This window comes from Trachemys scripta, chromosome 9, assembly GCF_013100865.1.
Source record: "Trachemys scripta elegans isolate TJP31775 chromosome 9, CAS_Tse_1.0, whole genome shotgun sequence".
NCBI lineage: Eukaryota > Metazoa > Chordata > Testudines > Emydidae > Trachemys > Trachemys scripta.
In genome coordinates this window covers 29203465-29227212 of record NC_048306.1, presented here as the reverse complement: position 1 = coordinate 29227212, position 23748 = coordinate 29203465, and the positions used below count along the sequence as shown (strand labels likewise).

Here is a 23748-nt window from a genome sequence, read left to right as displayed (position 1 = left end):
GTACAGAAATCGATTTTAAGAGCCCTTTATGTTGAAGTAAATGGCTTCGTTGTGTGGACGGGTGCAGGGTTAATTCGATTTAACGCTGCTAAATTCAACCTAAACTCATAGTGTAGACCAGACCAAAGAGTCTGATTCAAGAAACTTGCAAGCTCTACCTAGTGTGTCTGCAAATCTTCTAAATGCGTGGAGCCAAATATCTCCAGTTCTGACACTGACCTGCTGCACGACCTTGCTCCAGTTACATTAGAGAGAGTTTCTTTCTTTGCAAAGCACTTTAAGCTCTACAGATGAAAAGCACCATACAACAGCTAAATATTGCACGCGCACACACACACCCGAAAGCAATTTGCTTGGAATAGGATACAGGAGATATGACTGAGATGCAAGATAATTAGAGGCAGAGTGACAACTAATCAAGTCCTTTTTTAGTCTGCTCCAGAACAAGAATACACATACTACGAGATTATGTAGTTTTTTTATTTGGACAAACATTTCTGATTACTAAATGAGTGGTGTCAGTGGTCTATGGATACAAAACTCTTAAAACCATGATTTACTGCCAGTTTATTTTATGCTAAACTAATTTTTAAAGCTCTAGGAATAAGTTTGTTTGCTCTGCTAGTCTGCCTCCAGCACTACCCCGAAGCTTGACAGGGAGTAACTCCCACCGTGATTATGCATGTATCCAACCATGCACTGCTATACAGAAAGAAATTTCCCTTCCTGATTCCTAGTGGTCATTAGCATTGGTATCCCTTCTTCCCCCAGTGCCTACCAATGATAAAAGCATTTGGAAGGAAAGCTTAGGCTATCAAATCTCTATTGTAAAGTCTGCAGGTACAAGGCATTCCTAGTAGCAGAATGTCACCCCTGAAATTCAGTCCTACAAGATACATGCCAAAGCTGACCCCAGAGAAGCAAAGTGTTCCATTAATGCTGTTCTTGGAATCTCCTCATAGACTACTGCTGCTGCTGGGTTCATTGTTATATAGTCAAAGTATATTTTTCTCATTTTGGAGATGCTATTGTATGGTATTGTTTTTACCTATATAAACTGTGCCCAGATGCTACCGTAAATGGAACCTTTAAAAACTACTAAACAAAACAATTCTCTTACAGATTGTCAAATTTGCATAAATAGACTAAATACTTCTAGACACCACAGTAAATAGTGCAAGAGAGTTAACAGAAAATATTCAAAACTTACAGTAAAAAATATTTTGGAGGCTCCATAGTACATCCAGACTTTTGCAACACTCTGTTGAATACTTCATGCAGAGAGGAGACACCTTAAAAAAAAAACAACAAAAAATATGCAAAATTACCAAAACTCTCTATTAAATATGAGATGTTGACATGTTTATAGCAATAACATTTAAAAGTCTTTCAGGATTACAAAAGCCAATCTGTGATCTATTTGAATGCTCTTCCCCATAGTGATACAAACAGCAGAAATGTAAAAATAATTCAGAGGTTAAAAAAACTCCCACCAAACTAATTGATAGTTTGGATTAAAACAAGAATTATTAGAAAATTCAAAGTTAAAGAAAGAAACTTTCCTTAGTCTTCATTTGTTCTTTATTTGCAGAAGTCTCTGCAAATATGCAGCCACACTTATAATACAGAATCCACAAGAGATGGAGCTATGAATAAAAATCTATCATTCTCTCTCTGAATTCCTTTGTTTTTATTAACACTCCTCATCATATTACTATAGTTTTATATGTATTTTTATTTTAAAAATGGACAATTAATGAGACTGTCCAATAACAGAACCATAACTGATAACTAGAGCTGTCAAGCGATTAAAAAAAGTAATCACGATTAATCACGCAATTAAATAATAGAATACTTTTTATTTAAACATTTTTGGATGTTTTCTACATTTTCAAATATATAGATTTCAATTGCAACAGAATACAAAGTGTACAGTGCTCACTTTATATTTATTTTTATTACAAATATTTGCACTGTAGAAAACAAAAGAAATCATATTTTTCAATTCACCTAATACAAGTACTGTAGTGAAATCTCTATATCATGAAAGTTGAACTAACAAATGTATAATTATGTACAAAAAAACCCCTGTGTTCAAAAATAAAACAATGTAAATAAAACTTTAGAGCTCACAAGTCCACTCAGTCCTATTTCTTGTTCAGCCAATCGTTCAGATAAACAGGTTTGTTTACATTTGCAGAAGATAATGCTGCCTGCTTCTTGTTTACAATATCACCTGAAAGTGAGAACAGGCATTTGTATGGCACTGTTGTAGCCAGTGTTACAAGATATTTACATACCAGATGCGCTGAAGATTCATATATCCCTTGCTGCTTCAACCACCATTCCAGAGGACATACGTTCATGCTGATGACAGGTTCTGCTTGGTAACGATCCATAGCAGTGCAGACCGACATGTTCATATTTATCATCTGAGTCAGATGCCACCAGCAGAAGGTTGATTTTCTTTTTTGGTGGTTTGGGTTCTGTAGTTTCTGCACCAGAGAGTGTTGCTCTTTTAAGATTTCTGAAAGTATGTTCCACACCTCATCCCTCTCAGATTTTGGAAGGCACTTTAGATTCTTAAATCTTAGGTCGAGTGCTGAAGCTATCTTAAAAATTTCACATTGGTATTTTCTTTGCATTTTGTCAAATGTGCAGTGAAAGTGTTCTTAAAATGAACAACATGTGCTGGATCATGATCTTAGACTGCAAGAACATTAAATATTTGGCAGAATGTGGGTAAAACAGCAGGGGACATACAATTCTCCCCCAAGGAGTTCAGTCACAAATTTAATTAACGCATTATTTTTTTAATGAGCATCATCAGCATGGAAGTATGTCCTCTGGAACAATGGCCGAAGCATGAAGAGGCATATGAATATTTAGCGCATCTGGCACGTAAATATCTTGCAACGCCAGCTACAACAGTGCCATGCGAACATCTGTTCTCCCTTTCAAATAACATTGTAATTAAGAAGTGGGCAGCATTATCTCCCATAAATGTAAACAAACTGGTTTCTCTTAGCGATTGGCTGAACAAGAAGTAGGACTGAGCGGACTTGTAGGCTCTAAAGTTTTACATTTGTTTGGTTTTGAGTGCAGCTATGTAACAAAAAAAACCCTACATTTGTAACTTGCACTTTCATGATAAAGAGATTGCACTCCAGTACTTGTATGAGGTGAATTGAAAACTACTACTTTTGTTTATCATTTTAGTGTGCAAATATTTGTAATAAAAAATATAATATAAAGTGAGCACTGTATACTTTGTATTCTGTGTTGTAACTGAAATCAATATATTTGAAAATGTAGAAAGATATCCAAAAATATTTAATAAATTTCAATTGGTATTCTATTGCTTAACAGTGTGATTAATCACGATTAATTTTTTTGAGTTAGTCACATGAGTTAACTGCAATTAACTGACAGTCCTCCTGATAACTAACTAAGTACTGTGTATTTTAAATGCATATAATTCACTCAAAGTTGTTATATTTTTACAGAACTATTTTTATTAAAACATGAATTTTAAAACAGCTAATATGTTAAAACATGAATTTTAAAACAGCTAATATGTATTTTGTCCATGTACAGGAAACAACAGTAGATAAAAAGGAAGTACATATTAAAAATAAATTGACATTCTTTTGCCATTTTTCACTTATTTAACTTTTTAGTTAATTCTATAGCTGTGGAGTTTATTAAAAAAGATCACAAACGTTTAGATGCAACACTGGGATAATTGTTTTCCAGATTTAACTTTATATTTATTATGAAGCCCATTTTAAATTACAGTACATGGCCAAGAAAAATTATCGTGTCACCAAGTTTTTAGTTTTTCCCTTACTTACATCATTTAAAATTTGCGAAACAAAAATTCATTTAAACAAAATTTCTTAGTTCTGGTGGCAAAAATACCATGCTTGTATATGCTGTTTACTGAAGCAGAGTTACTATCTATTGTCTTACTTAGTAGAAGTGTCTTCTATTCAGACATAAAACATTGTTGTGTATTGACCATATGCCAATATTGTTAACAGTTAAAGGTGTAGGAAGTACTCAAGCCATTGTTCAAATACCATGAGCGTGGGAAACGGGAATATGGACTTTTGTCTTTTCTACTTTGGCTCTTTCCACCTTTGATTATAATATTCGACATTTCATTTATCATGTAATATTAAGGTTCTCTGAATATGGTTAACTGCCAAAAAAAACTTATGAGATAAACACAAATCACTTTTAAATTTACATCATTTAATCAATAAAGTACAATAAAAAAGTGACATTTTAAAGCAACCCCATCTGCATATTTATAAGTTTCCTTTCTTGAATGAGCAAACATGATATTAATAGGCACACATGAAGCATATACATGGCCAATAGCATTGCCTCACCTTAGTGTTATGACACAGGGCAGAGTACAGCTTTACAGCAGAGCTCACTTTACACAGTGTGCTACTTTGGATAGTGTCATATAAAATTTTATTTGAAAAACGTCACCATATTTGTTGTGTGATACTCACTGACAGTTTGTTAAGAATACCATCTGCAATTCTTGAATTAGCAGAAAGCATAAGTACTGTATATCACCAACAACTTTTTGACATGCCTGGATTGCACATTATCCATGTTCCCTTGCTAGTCAAACTGTTCACAACTCCTTTTTGTGTGTTTTTTTTAAAAAAGCTTAAATCTTCCTTATTTTTGTTTCTTGAAAGATAAAGATGTTTAGTGAATAGTACTTCTATTAGGAGTGACAACATGGATCCTGCATTTTAAAACAATTTATAGCAAAAAGTTTATCCCCAAAATAGTGAATGCCCACCTGGTACTTATTTGGAATACTAGACTAAGTCGAACAGCTGAGCATTTTTTTGGACTAGCAGTAAGTGCGCACACTAACCCCGGCAAAAACAACTGAACTCTCCAGTAGTACACAAGGGTTACATACAAATATCCAGAATGCCCACAATCAGCAGAGTAAAAATAAGCAGCAAACAAGAGCAGTGTATTTCCTTTCCATACAGTGAACTGTGGGATTGCGCTGTTCACTCCCATTCACAACTTGGTCTGCCAGTGCCTCCATCTCATCCTACAGAAGCAATCTATCCATGTAATTTCTGGAATACTTTGGCCTTTTCATTTCCATAAATGAATTTTAAGAGAAACTCAGCTCTTGGATTTCGCTCTTTTCTCTCTTCTGTTTTTTCCTCCTAGCTCAATTCCAGCACTCCCTTTTCTCCTTCCAGAATCCCACTCTGCTCCTTCTGCTGCAGAATTCCCACCCCACCCTGGGAGCCTATTCTCTCCTGGCTCCTTCCCACTCTTCTCCATGTGGTCTTTCCATTTACTTCCCACCCTTCCCCAGGTCTGTGCCTGTCCCTGTTCTACTGGGCTTGGGGTCCCCCTTATGTCCCCAACCTTTGCTGCCCAGCGAATATGTCTGCACATCCAACAAGCAACTCAGAAGAGAGGTGAGCCAGATGCTGTCCCCGTGTCCGTTCACAGGCAGATGGCGGGAGCTGGTGGAGGGTAGCGCTGGGAGAGCAGCAGCACTGTCTGCTCTGCTGGCCAGAGCTGGGCAATGACAGAGCCTGCCCTTGGAGGTGAGGGAAGTGGGCTGTGAGCCTGGGAGGTCAGATGACAATATTAAAGTGCTCACATTAAAATAAAAATTGTCTCCCAGTTTCTAAAAAGCTGTTTAGCTAAAGTGCACATGCTCCAAACCCTTATTTTTAGTTTTAGATTATTTTTTAAAGCAATGAAATGTTCAGTAGCTTAATTTCCCATATGATGGAAATCTGACCATACCCTATATATTGATCAGAATCCTGGGAAGACAAAGAATCTAGGTAACGCATTCATCTGTCGGATAGAGTTGCACAAGCCTGCTTCTAAACCGATTTCCTTTTACCAGGCACAGCCAGGAATAAGTCAGCCACCAACAGGTACAGGTAAAGCAACGACCCCAACTTTTAAAAAATTAACCTAGAAATAGGAGAAAAGTAGGATCACCAAGCCATCACCTCAGGGTCCAACAGTCCAGTGCACTATCAAAAAACAGGAGAAGCTTCCTCAAACCATGGGTCTAAGCACCACACCTTAATTCCTCCAACCATCACCTTTGCCTCATATGAGAGTCCACACAAAGGAGTATCACAATCAGCACTTGCCCTACCAGCCCGCCACCCCATTCTAATATTTGCATTTCATAGGCAGTAGGAACTCAATTTGCAAATGAAATGATTGTTCTGATAACATTGAGAACCACTCCCTCCTGAGGTAAGCTCTCTTGCTGAAAAGTGTATTCATTAACCATGTTTTAAAATTTTGTTGCAAGTAGGATTTAACAAAAACAGTTTTAGAACTTTTTCTTCGTTGCTACCTAGTCACAATGCAAGTGTTCATTATTTGTTAAATCCTAGTCCTGATTTCATTTTCTGTAACTAGAAGTTTGTCCTGCCACTTTGTATTTCATTTCAGCTGTTATGAAACATGTTTTACTTTTCTGAAGATAGGCTGTTTGGCATACTTTCTGCCATCAGGCCAATTTCTCAAAATTTATTTGATGCATATATCCCATTACAGTCTATATGCAGTGCTGCAGACCATACAATGTTTGGCACCATTTATGCACCTTATTATGGGGATATGTAGAAAATAAACTGCAGGACTAAATGTAAAAGTACATCTAGATGATGAAATTAAAACTTATCTTGTAAAGCATATTCATAAAATAGTCTGGCTACACTCCCACAGAATAACCCAAGAGGTTATCTGCAGCAGCCTTACTACTTCTGCAGCAAGTAGTACTGACAGACCCCACTGCTAGCCCAGCTGCCACTGGGAGAATGACAGAATAACTAAGGATGATCGCTGAGGGTTCTTTAATATTGACCTGCCAAGCGGAAAATTGCTTGTATATAATGTCTGAAGGACTGAACCTTTTCCCACTACAAAAAATGATTTTATGCTTTATTTTTTAAACTTTAACACATGAAGAAAGTGGTGAAACTCCAAGACATTTAAGATAAAGAGATTTGGGGATTAGCTTGAGATGCAAAATTCAGCTCTCTAAACTGATGGACAGTATCTGTCCACTCAATGTTCCATTAAAATTCCATACTTTAAATCTAATTTTTGGTAGATGAGACAGACTATACAAAACCCTAAATTAGTTATTGTAATTGTGTCAATGTTTTGATGAAGATCAATAATCTATTTTTGGTATTTTTAAACTGCACTGTGTTAAATGCAATTAATTATATGCTCACTGTGGTAAAATGGCTACATACATTATGAATCACGGAGTGTGTATTTGCAAGTGAATGTTATAATCTGTGCAGAAATTTAAACAATTGAAAGTTTTATTATCTATGTAATGTTTCAGCTAAAGTAATAACCCATTCCCTACTTTTGACAGTTTTGATACAGTGGTTTTGTTTGTTTACTTTAACATCTCCTACTAGGGGTCACTGTTCTACTCAAAAGTAGAAATTTGAGGCACTGAGAACATAAGAGCCTACTAGATTGCAAACTATTTGCTTCATCCCATTTTGACAGTTTTTATATACTTAATATTTCCATATTTTATTTTTGCAAAAGTATTTAAGTCACACAAGAAGAGATACTTTCTTGCACACCACTACCTCGCTATAACGCGACCTGATATAACACGAATTCGGATATAACGCGGCAAAGCAGTGCTCCGGGGGGGCGGGATTCCGGTGGATCAAAGCAAGTTCAATATAACGCAGTTTCACCTATAACGTGGTAAGATTTTTTGGCTCCTGAGGACAGCGTTATATCGAGGTAGAGGTGTACCTCTAGCTAACCAGCAGATTGCAACCATTCCTTTCTGGTGAGGAACCCAGGAACGACATTCAACACTTCTGTTGCTCTAATTTGACTATTTCAACTTGCTCTTGCGCTCTGTCTCTCTCTCATGCAAACACACTTCAATAGTTAAAGAAAAAACTATGTTGTTCACTTAATCATAAGACAATAGGACAAGATGGGCGACTCCCTTTCTAGTTGTAATAATCTTATACTTAAAGACAACTGAGCATCAGTATGCTGTATATGGAATCTCACCTAAGAATCCCAGGACATAAGCTCTGTTCCTTCCTTTGAGTTCTCCCTGTTAAATAAATAATAATTTGATATAACTTTAATGTATTTACTTTGTTTCTCAGCTGCTATTATTTATCTCATCTACAAATAGTGGGAGCCTAGATTGTATTGTATTCAGGCCTGAAACGACTGTTTAGGACATGGGATATTGATCACATCACATTGCAGCTGAACCTGTACAGACATATAATACCTAAAAAACATAATTTTAAACACTTAAATATACATATACTACATCTGGTAAAATAATTTTTTAAAGGTTTAAGACATTAACTTTAATCTCAACAATTTACACAACACTGAACATAGCGGGATAGACCACTGTCCCTCCCAGTTGGAGAGCCTTGCTCCAAAGTAGCCAATACTTTAAAATACCCACATTATGGCCAACTAATTATCAAAAGGTGATAAAATTCTCCCTTTAAAAATACATCCACTACAACCTTTTCATTCAGCTGAGTCTAGTGCTTCCAGCATGAGACAGGGCAGAATTCCCCTATCGCAGAAAGTTTTCATGCCCTTTGAGGAGCGATGGCTAGTGAAAAAGACATCTTGGCCTAGATCCTCAAAATTATTTAGATACCTAACTCCCATTCCCAAAAGAAATTAAACACCTAATGCTTTGAGGACCTGGATCTTTACCTCAACATGCTAGTTGTGAAAAAACTTCTACTACCTTCAGCCCCTCGAACTATCCAGCTCGTCCTGTCTTGATCTCAAATTAGTCAAGAAACAACTTGCAAAAGCAGTGACTGGATCCTGTCAATCAATCCATCCTCTGGCTCTGCTTTGACCATTGATATATTGTAAACGTCACATATCTTTTTTGGGTCTCCCCAACAGTCTTTAACAAAAATATTTTAATATGGAATACGCCTGCTATACTTTTCCTTGGACTACATAGCCTCAGAATGACAGACTGACATGAGGCCTAGAGTCAATTCCTCCCCCACCCCTTCTCTCCAAATCATTTCAATTTTTCAGCGGTCATGATTCAAAATTAGCTTGTCAGATTGATTTAAAATTCTTGCCCCCAAAATCTTCCTCTTGCTTTAAGAGTACATATGAAGAGTCCCAACCTCATGAATAGAGTCAAAATTAGGGTTATAAAAAAAAATTATATTTATAAAGTTATAATGGAAAAGGGACGTTAATTACCTTGTTGTAACTGGAGTTCTTCGAGATGTCTGGTCCCTATCTGTATTCCACTGTGGGTATTCCTACGCTGCACTGACCTAAGACCGGAAAATTCTTACAAGTAGTTGGTCTGCACCTGCATCCCTGCTCTCCTCATGCTCTATACGGAGGGTATAAGGGGTGGGACGGGGCAGACTGATCCTTCTCTAGTCAAATCTAGTCATTATGTGAAGCAGTGGGGAAGGAGGACAGGTAGTGGAATACAGATAAGGCCTGCACATCTCGAAGAAAAAATGGTTACTCGTCTTCTCGTAACTGTTGTTCTTCGAGATGTGTTGTTCATGTCCATTCCAAGTAGGTGTGCGTGCACGCACATGCACGGTAGCTGGAAGATTTTCCTATAGCAGCATCCGTCGGGTCGGCCTAGGCGCCCCCTGGAGTCGTGCCTTTATGGCGCTCAATATAGAGCCTTGCCGACCCGCCACACTCTCAGTTCCTTCTTCACGGCTACGCCAACAGAGGGGTAGGAGGCTGGGTATTGGAATGTCTTGTGTTCTCAGGTCTCCCAAATGTGGCCCCAGCCCAAGTCTGACGCATCTGTCACTAGCGAGAGGGATGTCTGAAGAGTGGTGAAAGGGATCCCTGCACATACTACCTGCGGGTTGAGACACCACAGGAGGAAGTCGAGTACCGGACGAGGCAGGGGTACAATCCTGTCCAAATTGTCCTGGGCTGGCCGATACACTGACGCCAGCCATGACTGAAGAGGTCAAAGTGTGAGTCTGTACTACATAGGTACAAGCTGCCATATGTTCAAGAAGTTTCAGGCAGTTCCGTGCTGTGGAATTGTCTGAGACCTCGAATAATGTCACCCAGGGCTTGAAATCTCACTTCTGGAAGAAATGCCCTGGCGTGTGTCAAGTCCAGTATTACCCCCACAAATCCTATCCTCTGAACCAGGGACAGCTTTGATTTCCCCTTGTTCAGTAGCAGACCCAGTTTGTCGAAAGAAGCTCTTATGAAGGCTTGAGTCCTGGATCAGCCTTTGATCAGCTAGTCGTCGACCTGTACTTGTCGCCTGTGGAGGAATGTGGCCACGACTTCCATGCACTTGGTGAATACTTGAAGTGTCCGACAGGCAGAACAGGAGTACTGTGAACTCACAGTGGGTGTTGTTCACCACAAACCTGAGGTATTTTCTGTGGGACTGAGTTATCGTTATGTGAAAGTATGCATCCTCCAAGTCGAGGGTGGCATACAGTCTCCTGGATCCAATGAAGGGAAGATGGAGGCCAGAGAGACCATGCGGAGCTTGAGCGTCTTCACAAATTTGTCGAGCTCTCGCAGGTCTAGTATGGGCCTGAGCCCACCCTTGGCTTTCAGTATTAGGAAATACTGAGAATAGAAAACCATGCCCTTCTGTTCCTGAGGAACCTCTTCCCCAGCCCCTAGCAAAAGGAGTGAGTGCACCTCCAGTATAAGGAATTGCTCGGGGGAGGGGTCCCTGAAGAGGGACGGGGAAGAGGGGTGGGAGGGCACAGAATTGGATGGAGTATCCCCCTCTCTACCGTACAGAGCACCCAGCGATTCAAAGTGATACGGGACCACGCACGGTAGAAAGGGGACAGTTGGGACGAAAAAGGTAAGGTGGGGTAGATCCAGTTTTTATTCTGGGGCACCGTCCTCAACTGCACCTTCAAAAGGCCAGTTTGGGACTGGAAGGTGGTTTGGATTGGCCAGAGCCTGGCCTGAGGATGGGTGAGGCTTTTTCCTGCCACTACCGCTCCTCCTCCGGGAACCGGCCTGATAGTTCTGCTGGTAGAAGCGTGGAGGAGGTTGCGGTCTAAAATGCTTCCGCTGTGTAGCGGGAGTATGGAGGCCCAATGATTTGTGAGTGGCTCTTGGGTCCTTTAGGCTATGTAGCCTTTTGTCTGTTTTCTCAGAAAAGAGCTGAACCCTCGAATGGGAGATCCTGAATAGTCTGCTCGACTTCATACGGCAGGCCTAAGACCTGGAGCCAGGAGACCCTTCTCATGGCTATGCCCATAGCCATTATGCGGATAGCCGCTCCGTCCAGTGCGGTTTGTAGCGAAGCTCGTGAAATGAGCTTCCCCTCCTCCACCAGAGCCAAAAACTCAGCGCGGGAGTCCTGCAACATCAGTTCCACAAACTTCGCTGTCCCACATGTGTTATAGCAGTACCTGCTGACAATGGCCTGCTGATTAAAGATGCGGAGCTGCAATCTGCCAGTGGAATAGACCTTTCTCCCATAAAGGTTGCATCTAGGGAATGGTGTCCCTAGACTGTTTGTCAGAGGGTGGAGATTGATGGCAGGAGAGAGATCACTTGATCATTACCTGTTAGGTTCACTCCCTCTAGGGCACCTGGCATTGGCCACTGTCAGTAGACAGGATACTGGGCTAGATGGACCTTTGGTCTGACCAAGTACGGCCATTCTTATGTTCTTATGCCTCCCGATTCTTCAGGGAGAGTCCCTGGAGCCCTAGCATTCATGTTGGTTGGCCGCATCAACCACAAGAGAATTAGGTGGGGGTATACAAATGCTCGTAGCCCCAGGACAGCACAAAGTAGTGTCTTTCGTTGCGCTTAGCCGTAAGGGACAACGCAGCTGGGGTCTGCCACAAAGTTTTTGTGGTGTCAGAGTTGGTCTTTTATAAGAGGCAGGGCAATATGTGCAGGTCCAGAGGGGGCAAGAATGTCTACCATTGGATCTGTGTCCTCCACTACCTCCTCTGCCTGAATGACCAGGCCCTGGGCAACCTGCTGCAGCAATTGCTATAGCACCCTGCTGTCCTCCAGTACTGGGGCCGTAGCTGTGCCTGGCAGCGCCTCGTCCGGTGAGGATGAGGAAGAGACTCCCGTAAGAGGTGGCTGCTCCCTTCCTTCTGCACGCAAGGGGTCCTGTGGCACCTGGATTTCTTGGGCTGGTGCCAACCCGCATGGTGTCACGCCCCTCGGTGTCGGGATTCCATACACCGCCGCCAGTGCCAAAAGTGTCATCGGTGCTGAGGCCATCGTCAATGCTGGAATTGCAGTTGGTGCCAAAGCCGTTGTTGGTGTCGGAGACATTGGAGCTAAAACAACTGGGGCCGGTGCCGGCAGCGTCAGGATGGACGTGCCGGGTGGCAATGGGGCTACCCCAGATCCTGCTGATGCCAACAATGCTGGAGGGGATACGAACAGCACCGCAGCCACCGACATCACCCTGCAATGTGACCCTTGACTCTGACTTTGGCTTTGATGAAAAGCCCAGGGAATCCAAAGGGCCACTGCGCAAGAAGCTGCTATTGCACAGGCCACAGTGCCGGGTAAGGGTACCGGTCCTCTGTTGACGCGGACCGTCTGCTCCTGCTTCTACAAGACCGACAGGAGTCCGACTCCGATGTGTCTGAAAAAGAGGACCATGGAGGAGCAGTACTTCCAGGTGCTGACCATTCACGCCCAGGGCTTAGGGACCGGTGCGGCTGCTGGGTCTGTTCCGGTGCTGGAGAGTGGTGCGCCGGGGTTGGAGATCGGCGGGGCATCATGGCGGGCTTTCCCCTGGAAGGTGCACGGGGAGCAACTGGTGCCGGTAACCTGCCTCATCTAGCAAGGGAGAACGGTGCTGTGAGATGGAGCAGTTCTTGGGCTGCCTCAAATGCCTCTGGAGTCGAAGGGAGGCACAGCTCCCGGCTGGGCCTTGGTGAACGAGGAGGATCTGGACTCAACCGCCCTTCCACGCGGGCAGGAGTCAGTCAATGTGACAGTCACCAGTGGTGGAGCGGAAGTAGCGTGGCCTAACTTGGGACTCACAACAGCTGGCTCCTTAGACCTAGCAGGGGGAGAACGACCCCTCTCCGGCCTCTTCCTCTTCTGTGGCACCGGTGATTGAGAACGGTGCCTGCGTGCGGCATTTGAGTCACGAGTGGAACCGGGATGGTGCCATGAGTCCTTACTTGCCCCCGGTGCTCATACTGACAGTGCCATAGCGCTCCACACCAAGGCAGAGGTACTCAGTGCAGGGTCTGTCGACCCATGGTTGGACTGGGGACAGAGTGCAGCCTCCATTAACAGCACCTTCAGGCACTGATCTCTATCCTTTAATGTCGTGGGCCAAAAGGTCTTGCAGATGGCACAATGATCGTTCTGATGGCTCTCTCCTAAACACTTCAAACACGAGGGATCGCTTCTGGGCATTCACTTGCCTGCAGGCTTCGCAGGCTTTGAAGCCCGGAGACCCCGGCGTCAAAAGAGCATAGGAGGAAACCCCCCCCACCCCAAAGGAAACTTAATTTAACAATAAGGACTACTAACTATTTAATTAACACTATAAAGCTAATGAAAACTATGTATATATACTGCTAAATGTGCTTGCCGAGACAAGAGCATGGGGAAGTTCAAGCTAACCGTCACTGGCGGAAGGAACTAAGGAGGTGTCAGGTTGGCAGGGCTCTATATTGAACGCCATAAAGGCGCGACTCCAGGGGTGCCCAGGCTGACCCGATGGATACTGCTATGAGAAAATCTTCTGGCTACTGTGCACATGCATGTGTGCGCACACACCTGATTGGAATGGACATGAACAAGCACTCGAAGAAGAACTCCAGTTGCAATAGGGTAAGTAACTTTCTTTTCTTCTTCAAGTGCTGGTCCTTGCGTGTATTCCACTGACAAGCAGTACTCAGAGAGGACGACGGAGTGAGGATGCAGGTGGTATGGCTGCTTGTAGAACTGCTGCCCAGACGATGTGTCAGCAGAGAAGGCTTGGACCATGGAATAATGTCTCATGACTATGCGGCTAGAACATCACGTGGCTGCCCTGCAAATATCGAGCAGGAGTACCTCTTGCAGTGATGCCACTGAAGCCCCTCGTGCCTTTGTAGTGTGTGCCCAACTGATAGAGTAGGATCCAGCTAGAAATCCACTCAGAGATCCTCTGAGAAAATGTAACTTGACCTCAGACTCATTCTGCATCAAACAGTCTAGGGGACTTTCTGATGGGTTTCATTCTTAGCAGATAAAATGCCAATCCTCATCAAGGGAATGACGTCTCCTCTCCTTGCCAGAGGGATAGGGCTTTGGGAAAAAAAACAAAAAAAAACCCAAAACAGGTAAATGAACTGACTGATGAAATTTTGAAACTATCGTAGGAGTGTATTTTGGGTGTAGTCATAGGGTAAGTCTATACTTACCCACTGGTTCGGCGGCCAGCAATCGATCTTCTGGGATCGATTTATTGCGCCTTGTCTAGACGTGATGAATCGATCCCGGAAGTGCTCACCGTCGACGCCGGTAATCCTGCTCTGCGAGAGGAGTAGGCAGAGTCAACGGGGGGGCCTGCCTGCCGCGTGTGGACCCGCGGTAAGTACCTTTAAGTTCGAACTAAGATACTTTGACTTCAGCTACGTTATTCACGTAGCTGAAGTTGCGTATCTTAGTTCGAACTGGGGGCTTAGTGTGGACCAGGCCATAGCAAATTTTCCCAAGTTTACCCACTTTTCTGGCCAAGGTGATGGCAATAAGGCAGGCAACTTTCATCGACCGGTAAGATGCAGACCACATAGCTAGCTATTAAAAAGGTTGAGTTAGTGAGTGTTGAAAGTAAAAGGTCCTAAGTGCGGGTTTTTGGTTGAAAGGATCTGATCAGACCTTTCAAGAATCTCTCTCTTACTGGTTGAGAGAAGATCAAATAACCATTGATGACAGATGATGCACTGATTGCCACCAGGTGAGCCCACAGCAAGCTAAGGGAAAGACCCATTGCCTTGAGAGTAAGACGGTAAACTAAAAGAGCAAGAATATCCAAGGTCTCTGAAGATACATGATTTTGCTAGGCCCAGATAAAGAAACATTTTTAATTGGCTAGGTAACATCTTCTGGTGGAATCCTTTCTGATATTATTAAGAATAGTCTCTGTGGCTTCAGAGCAGGAAGATTCTAGGCTTGATGTCCTTCCAAATTCAAACCGTGTGGTAAATGCCTCAGGGTTTGGGTGCTTGACACTGCCATTCTTCTGGGTCAAGAGATTCTGGAAGGACCAAATGCTGATTGGTGGACAGAATGACATTTGTAGGAGCCTTGGAAACCAGAACTGCTTGGGCCACCCAGTGGCAATGAGGATGGCTTGTGCCCTGTCTTGTTGAATCTTCCATAGACCCCAAGGTAATAGTGGGAGGAGACTGAAGGCATAGTTCCAAGGTAGTAGGGGAGCTTCGCCTCTGGAGTACTTTCCTTGAGCTCACCTGAAGCATTACATCATTACATTTTGCATTTCCTGTTTGTCAAGGCAAACATGTACCAAGTGGGGGGTTCCCATTGAGTGAAAATGCTGTTCATTACTGAGTTGTGTAACTCATTGTGATCGATGACTAAATGCCAGCAAATTCTGGATTCCTAGATGGTACACTGACAATAGTGTGATATGGTTCTTGATACACCAGTTCCATAAGATAACCGCTTCTATACACAGGGAGATGGATCTCATTCCTCCTGGTTTATTTATGTAGAATACAGTTGTAACATCTGACATTATGAGTACACAGTGAAACTGAACGAATGATGCAGAAGCTCTGCAAGCATCTTGGACTGCCCTGAGTTCTGGAAGATTGACGTGCATTCTGGTATCTCAAAGAGTCCAACCGCTCTGTGCTGTGTGACTATCCATGTGCGTTCCCCAGTCTGTCAGGGAGGCACCCATAATTATCATGTGGTCAGGCGTGTGAGATAAGAAAGGAACAGCCACACACATTTGACCTGGATCTCTTCCCCAAGTTATTGAGGTCCTCACCCTGGTAGGGATTGTCACTATGGTGTTCATACCAGGTTTGCTTGGGTCTATATATACTTTTTGGAGCCAAACCTCCAGGCAACAGAGGTGGAGTCTGGCAAACAGTGTCACATGAGCACACAGCACCACGTGCCCCAAGGCAGAAAGGCAAATCCCAACTAATGCACAAAACTTGGTCTAGCAGGCTGGTCATGGTCTAAATCTTTCCATTGAGACATAAGATCTTGCCTTGACTGAGTCAAAAGGTTTCTCTTATAAATTCTATGGTCTGCACTGGGGTCAAGATAGACTTTTCCAAATTCACACAGACTCCTAGAGATGATAGAAGCTGAAGCAGCTAAAATGTTGACGTGAGGGCTTCTAGATGTGTCCTGCCAATGAGAAGCCAGTCATCTAAAGATGGTGAAGAAGCTTCATCTGAATGGCGCTGCTACTACTAGAAACTTTTGTGAAGACCTTAGGTGCAGTTGCTAGACTGAATGGAAGCATCCTGTGTCCTGTATTGATAGTGGTCATGACCCACCATAAACCTGAGGAATCTTCTGTGAGCAGGGTGAATGCGCAAGTGAAAGTATGCATCTTTTACATTAGGAGCAGTGAACCATGTGTTCTTTTCCAGGGATGGTATTGATGCCAGTATAACCATTGGAAGAGAGATTCTACCTCCTGGCAGAGGATCTCCTTGTGAGAATGGTCCCTGAATAGGGATTGGGAAGGGAAAGAAACTCGATGGCATAGCTAGAATGGATGATTTCCAGCACTCACTTGTCCACTGTTATTGCACTTCAATTGAGGGAAAGAGTGCTAGACAGCCACCAAAGGATATTTGAGCATTGGGTGGAGATGTCATTAACAATGGTTTGCTACTCCTAAGCATCCCATCAAAAGTATCTTTGGCTGGGGGGGAATCCGGGTTCATGTGGTTGACGTGGAAGGTGCAGGGTATTACCGCTTTTGTACTCTCTGTCCTTTACGAGACAGTTCATAGGATTGCTGATGCTAAAATAGTTGAGGTATAGGCCTGGGTTTGTAGGGATGTTTGTGGTATTTCCTCTTTGGAGCTGGTGTTTATATACCCAGGGAGCGAGGGCTGTCCTGGAGTCCTTTAGTGAATGCAAAGACTCAGAAGTCTTTTAGTTGAAAAGGTTAGTCTCCATTGCATTCTGCACCTCCCTGAGAAACCATAAGTGTAACCATGTCAGTGTTGCCCTTGACGCAGTGTCCATTGCATCAGCAGTAAATTTTAATGCAGTTTTGGCCCCGAACTTGCTTTCATCAATAAGGGCCTGAAATAGAGCCCATCTTGATGAAGTAATTTGCACTTAAAATCTAAGAACTTTGAATAATTCAGAAAATCATGCTTAGCTGACAGCACTTGATCATTATATATTCTGAACTGGAGGCTACTAGATGTTTATACCGTCTCTCACCAGACCCAGATGCTTGGCTTCCTTGTGGGGGGGTTTGGCTCGTGGATATTGCTGCCTAGATCTTTCTGTGGCAGCCTTAACCACCAGGGAATTTGGTGTGGTAAATAGAAACTCCACTCCCTTAACCAGGACAAAGTTACACACCTCAGCCCTCTGGGGTAAGGGCGCATGTTCCGGTCTATGGCATATGGCTCTTACTGGCTCTGGTATGGCTTCAATCATTGGGAGTGCTATCGGGCTGAACCCTGCGAGTTGCAGGATATCTGGGAGCTTGTGCTGTGTATCCTGGACCTCTATCAGGGAGATCAAGAGCTCCTCCACCACCCTGCTTAGCAGCTTTTGAAATTGCTTGTAATAATCTGGAGGGGATGGAAAAGCTGGGGTAACTGCCTCATTGGGAACTAAGGATAGCCTTGCCAGTATAGGTGGAACCAGTGGATCCAGCTTGTAGTCTTATATAAGGTCTGGCTGCTCTCTTGGAGGGGAGGAGTGGAATGATTTCTTATTAGATCCCACCAACCATGGGTATCATGTATGGGCCCACTAGCCCCAGTAGGATGGATCAAAGGTGCATCATGGAAACCCCAAGGCATGGGGTACCATTAGTCCCAAGGGGTGTGTGTCTGCGTACAGGGTGGTTCCAGGAAGCTCTTGATCGCCTGTGTGGACATCTCCGTTGCAGGAGGCAATGATGGTTCCTCTGATTTCCACGTCAGATCCAGCAGTCTCAACAGTTCTGTCGGACCAAAGCTGCAGCTAACAGACAGGATGGTAGATGAACTTATCCCATAGCCCAGCAGTTCTCGGTCTTTCAACCTAGGTGGTATTGCTGCCATTGTTACTGATGGTGCAGAGTCTGGTTCTGATAAAGCCCTCCTCTTTTTATCATGGTTCTGTGACTTAGGACATTCTAAATCTTTGGGGGCTGGGCATGGAGGATTGTACCTGGACATGTCTTCTTTGGAGTGGACTTACAGGGGGATCTGCTCTTGTGTTCCTGAGAACATTTCCTGCTCTCCTGATGAACTCTAGAGATTTGATTTCCCTTGCTCCTAAATCAGCCATGTGGTAGGAGGAGTGCACCTCACTGACTCTGGCCAATGTACCAGGGCAGGGAGAGGGTCCCCCAGGCTGGGTCTGCCTGGCGTCTCACAGTCTTTTCCATTAGGTGGTTTTTAAGCAAGAAGTCCTGCACAGGCTGGGCATGGCTAGGGAAGCAACAACAAATATTTCACCTGGTCGACATATGCACTTTCCTAAGGCCGAAAAGGCAGTGCTGGTGGCTGTCGCTGACAAGAACGAGAAGGGATTGATGAGACAATTTTACAAGCCCAGTGTTCTGGGCATAATCTAATTCCCATAAAAGGAGTCAGAAGAGTTCCCTGGGGGTAGGAAATCCAATTAAACATGACTTATATTATTAAAACTATTTACACTAGCTACATTAAAGATAAAATTTAAATATTTAGATTCGATTCCAATGCAGGCCATGCACCAGTAAGGAGGAACTGGAGAGGTGGTTGGTCTGCCCCACCCCTTAAACTCTCAGTGCAGCGCATGAGGAGAGGAGAGGCACCAGTGTGCACCAAAGGACACTGTTTGTAAAGCCGAACGTTTTAAGCTACCAACGGTGCTACTGTACAGGATTAGAGGGAGACATAAAAATGACTTCAAATACTTTTTCTGTATATGAAAAGTCACAATGCTAAAATCCAGAATTTTAGGCCCTTCCAGGGTTATATGCAAGATGCAAATGCTGGCTTCCACTGAGGGTGGAAATATTTCTCTATGAGGATAAGTGCTCCTATTTCTAGCCCTAATCACCTGTGAGGATGCCAGACTAATTTTGTGACATTTTTACCTACAAAAAATTGTTCCTGTGTGGGACTGAATCTCTTTGTAAAGTTTTATATAGTATAAATTCAATGATACTCCAAGTTACCTGAATGGTCCAACTTTTGGATGAGAAGAGCTGATATCTGCTGGTAGAAGAGATGGTCAGACCAGGACAGTGGCAAGATCTTCAGTCTATTGGGGGTAGATCTTCAATCCCGGTACAAGGGAAAACCCATGCTGTGTCAATATAGTCAGTATAATTTTTAGGAACAAAAAATATAAACATCTTCAATTAACTAGATTTTAAACTTTGATTAGTTAGGGAATGGTTACCAGAAGGTATTTGGTTTAAATGGGAAAGAAAAAGAAAAGAGACACTCCAGTCCCCATCTCTCATATCTGTTAGCACATGCCCACAGGATACACTGAATTTGTAACAAGCCAAGGGGGAACATTTTGGTGGGAATCCCTTTGAAGTATTTACAGGATACCACTACTTGAAGGCTTTTGTTTTGTTTTGAAACATCTCCACACAGGAAACTCTGATTCAATTATATATTTTTGTATATCTGATTATAGTTTACATAATTCCACTGAACAAACATGAAGTTAGGAGGGAGAAAACTCCATTAAGGAAAAAGGGTTTAGTATTTTAAATTGTGAACTGTTCTTCTTATGAAAAATTTAAACCTACCTGTGGTTTTTCCAAAATGTGTGGAAAATTATGTTTTTGCAGAATCCAAACAAGGAAATTCAAAGGAACATCAATTACTTTCTATATTTGTTGACTATTTTAGTACATATGTTGAAATAAATTTACTGCAAAGTCTCACTGCTAATTAGAGCTGCACAAATAACTGATCTGTTGGTTTGCTAGCTGATCCAAAAATATTAAAAAACAAATTCGCTTCAGGCCAACCAAAGCAATTCCCCCCACAAATTGTTGGTGAACCAACAGAAGCTGAAAAAAAACAACAACAACAAAAAAAAAAAAACTGGGGTTGAACAAAATGTTCTGAATGAAATGAAACACTTAATTTATGAGTTTTTAAAGAAAAATAAAATTGAAGCATACTTAGAAACAAAGAAATTTTGAATAGAAAAAATGAAAATAGTTTGATTAGTTAAATGTCAAAACAAAACATTTTTATTTTTTCAGAAATTTTTTTGGAGGACTGATGGGAGGAGTTTCAACCAAAACAATTTGTCACAATCAACACAAATTTGTGAAATGTTTTGGCTGATCTGAACCTGCATTGTTCGGCAAAAAAGGTTTAGCCAAAAAAATTTCACCCAGCTTTAGTGCTAACGCTATACAATGAAAATAATTAAATGGAACAATAAAAAGTGGTAGTCTATTTGAACACTTGTTAGTTAATTGGCTTACCGCAATCCAGATGATTAAACTCATACAAAGCTGAAAAGAACGATGAAATTAAAATATTAGGCACATTTTCAGCCAAGGAGAACATTCCCAGAATCAGCATAAATGAGAAACAAAGACTCCAAAGAAACTTGGAGTGCAAGAGATGCATTTTATTGTATGCTCATTACGATGAGTAACACATTTAGAAATAATAATCCCACGTAACAGTGACAATCTTATTTTACAGCGTGTACATCATTTTTTACAGCCACATAAAACACTTATTTTTCTAAGAGATTTCCCAATTTAGCTTTCTGAAGTTTAGAAATATAAAAAAAATTTATTCTCAAGGAACTGATTCTCATCTGGTGCAAAAACAAAATATGAACATTATCTGAAACACAAAGCCACAATATAGCATGAAGTAAAGTTACAATTTATCATGTAAACAGCTGTGTGCAAACATGAAGCAACTAAAAGTAAAAAAGTACACATTATATGCATAACATTTATGAACAGGTTTTTCATTAAATAGCCCTAGACCAGCTTGTTATATTAAGCGCCATTTGATTTGCAGCATGCTAACACAAAGCATTGTTTAAAGGGATGCATATTTTAAATGTATACACTGTAAACTGAAGATCCACCTCCAAACTCTAGTGGCAGCATATTTTTCTGGTTAAATACTGCATATATACTTTCTTACAGATTGAAAATGCATGTTTATAGTATGGTAGAGATTTTTAAAGAATTGATTAAAAGGTGCAATTTTATGTCTATACTGAAAATTTTATATTAGCAGGTAGGACTAGACTAGCCATACCTGTTATAAATACTGCCCTAAAGAACCTCTAAGTATTTTGTATTTTAATTCAAAAAAACTATTGTGTTCTTTGAATCTTTTTTAATACTCTTTTTAGAGAAGATCTTAAAGTAGCAAGAAAAAACAAAACAAAACAGTGTTGAGACAACACTATCAGCTGCATTCATTTTTTCCTTTTAAAAAAATGACAGATTCAAAGGTATTTGTCATGTGCCATACTGAACATTCAACTGCAGTTTCAGATAAAAAAGGGAAATTATATACATACATATTTTTAACCCTAGCACCGGAACACCACCTTTGAGCTCATAACATAATGCAATATTTTTAACATCGTATCCTGCCATAAAATAGGTTAGCAGCTCTGAAAATAGTTTCAAAAAATTACTCACTGAACCTAGACTAATAAAGGAAAAAAAAAGGTTTCCCAATAAAAAAAAAAAAAAAAAAAAAAAAAAAAAAGGGGGGGGGGGGGAGAGGGAGAAACCCCCAAATTTGACGGATTCTGGAATACAATTTCCAGGCACAATTTAAAAACATAATGACCAAGTGATTGACTTATATTCTTTTCAAAACTGAATAAGAAGTTTGAATTGGTTGCCTTGACAAAAAGTTTGTAAATAACCCCACCACAACTGAACAGTTTTCATATTGGAGACAAATGCTGTTACTGATGAAATGGATAACACAATCGTCTTCATTTTCCCTTCTGTAGCTTAACAATGTATAATACTATTAATAGAAGACATTCAGCAATCCTTCTGCAACCTTTCAGACATTCATCCATCTTTCTGCATTCTATAGTGCTCTTTAGGTTCTGATAAGCCACAATCATAGGACTATGAGATCCCTGTCAACCTTAATACTTTTAAGACTTTTAATACAAAGAATGTAAAGTTATGATTTAATATCAAGCTTTGAAACCAGGAGAAACAGTTCATGAGATTTTTTTCCCCAATTAGCATATCACAGTTTCTAAATTGCTTCCTTCTCAACATCATATATTACATTATGGCCTCTTTGTGATGCCTCATTATATGTTGATTTTTTTCTGACGGTCTACGGAATCCCTTTTTGCAGTATTCACACCTGTGTGGATAGTCTTTTGTGTGTATTGATATTACATGCCGTTTAAAGCCTGATGCATCCGTAGTGCTATATTCACAATACTGGCACTGATACACTTTTCTTCCACTGTGGGTCTTCATGTGCTTCTTAAGTTCGTTTTGCTGCCTAAATCCTCTCTTGCACCTTTTGCATTTAAAAGGCAGGTCCTTGGTGTGAACTGAGAGGATATGCCCACTAAGTACAAAAGGATCTGAAGTTTTAAAGTCACAGTGCCTACACTGATGTATCTTTTTACCTTTGTGGGTTTCACTATGCTTTTTGAGCTCAGATGGACGATGGAAGCCTTTTTCGCACACCTCACATTTGTGGGGAAAGTCCTTCGTGTGAACTGAAATAATGTGTCGTTTCAGGTCGCTTGAGTTGGTGCTCTTATGGTCACAATGTGGACACTGATGAGTCTTATGTCCTTGAAATAACTCTGTGTGCTGAAGAAGTTCTTTTTCATCTGTGAATGCTTGGGGACAATGCTCACATTTAAATGGTAAATCAGTCCCATGTTTGGTTTTTATGTGTGTTTTCAGATTGGATTGATCAGCACATCTGAAGACACAGTGCTGACACTGGTATGGCTTTTCCCCTGTGTGGGTCCTCATATGCTTTTTAAGCTCAGATGGATGACGGAATCCTTTCCCACACTCAACACAAACATGAGGAAAATTCTTGCTGTGAACTGCAAGCAGATGTCTATTCAGCAGTCCCTGTTCTGCAGTCTCATAGTCACAGTATTTGCACTTGTGTAGTTTAGGCTCCTTGTCCCTCAATATCAGTTTATTAGAACTCAATGGGCTTGCCTCTCTGTATCTCCTTGTATATTCTGTAAACTCATGGGTTTTGTCAACTTTATTTATAAGTTTATGGCTTTCCAGATGGTTGTGGAAACTTACTTTTTTGTTAGTTGTAAAGTCACAGTCCGTACACTGGTATTTCTTCTTAATCATATGATCTGGGTGGTTCTTCATATGCCTTTTCAGGAATCCTCTGGATTTAAATTTTTTCCCACATATGTGACAAGGGTAGACAGTTAAGGGCTGTCCATCAGGACCTATTATAACAGCTGTTTTCAAACAAACAGAAGATATTATGAAGAAAACTGATAAAACTGCTG

At 41.5% G+C, this 23748-nt stretch overlaps 1 protein-coding gene and 1 long non-coding RNA gene across 6 annotated transcripts in view; both read right to left on the bottom strand.

Moving 5' to 3' along the window:
- Positions 1-68: 68 nt before the first annotated feature.
- Positions 69-20020, bottom strand: LOC117882625. The gene is made up of 3 exons (XR_004647058.1): positions 19433-20020; positions 8098-8143; positions 69-1292 (listed from the first exon to the last, which is right to left on the bottom strand). It is a non-coding gene; the product is annotated as an uncharacterized LOC117882625 (long non-coding RNA).
- An 821-nt stretch (positions 20021-20841) lies between these two features.
- ZNF711 (zinc finger protein 711) overlaps positions 20842-23748 on the bottom strand; it is a 38429-nt gene continuing 35522 nt past the window's right edge. For all 5 annotated transcript variants that reach the window (XM_034781143.1, XM_034781144.1, XM_034781148.1 and 2 more), the window contains one exon: positions 20842-23697. In XM_034781143.1, the coding sequence (XP_034637034.1) occupies positions 22520-23697 (1178 nt within the window). In that variant the 3' untranslated portion in view covers positions 20842-22519. The remainder of the gene's footprint in view (positions 23698-23748) is intronic.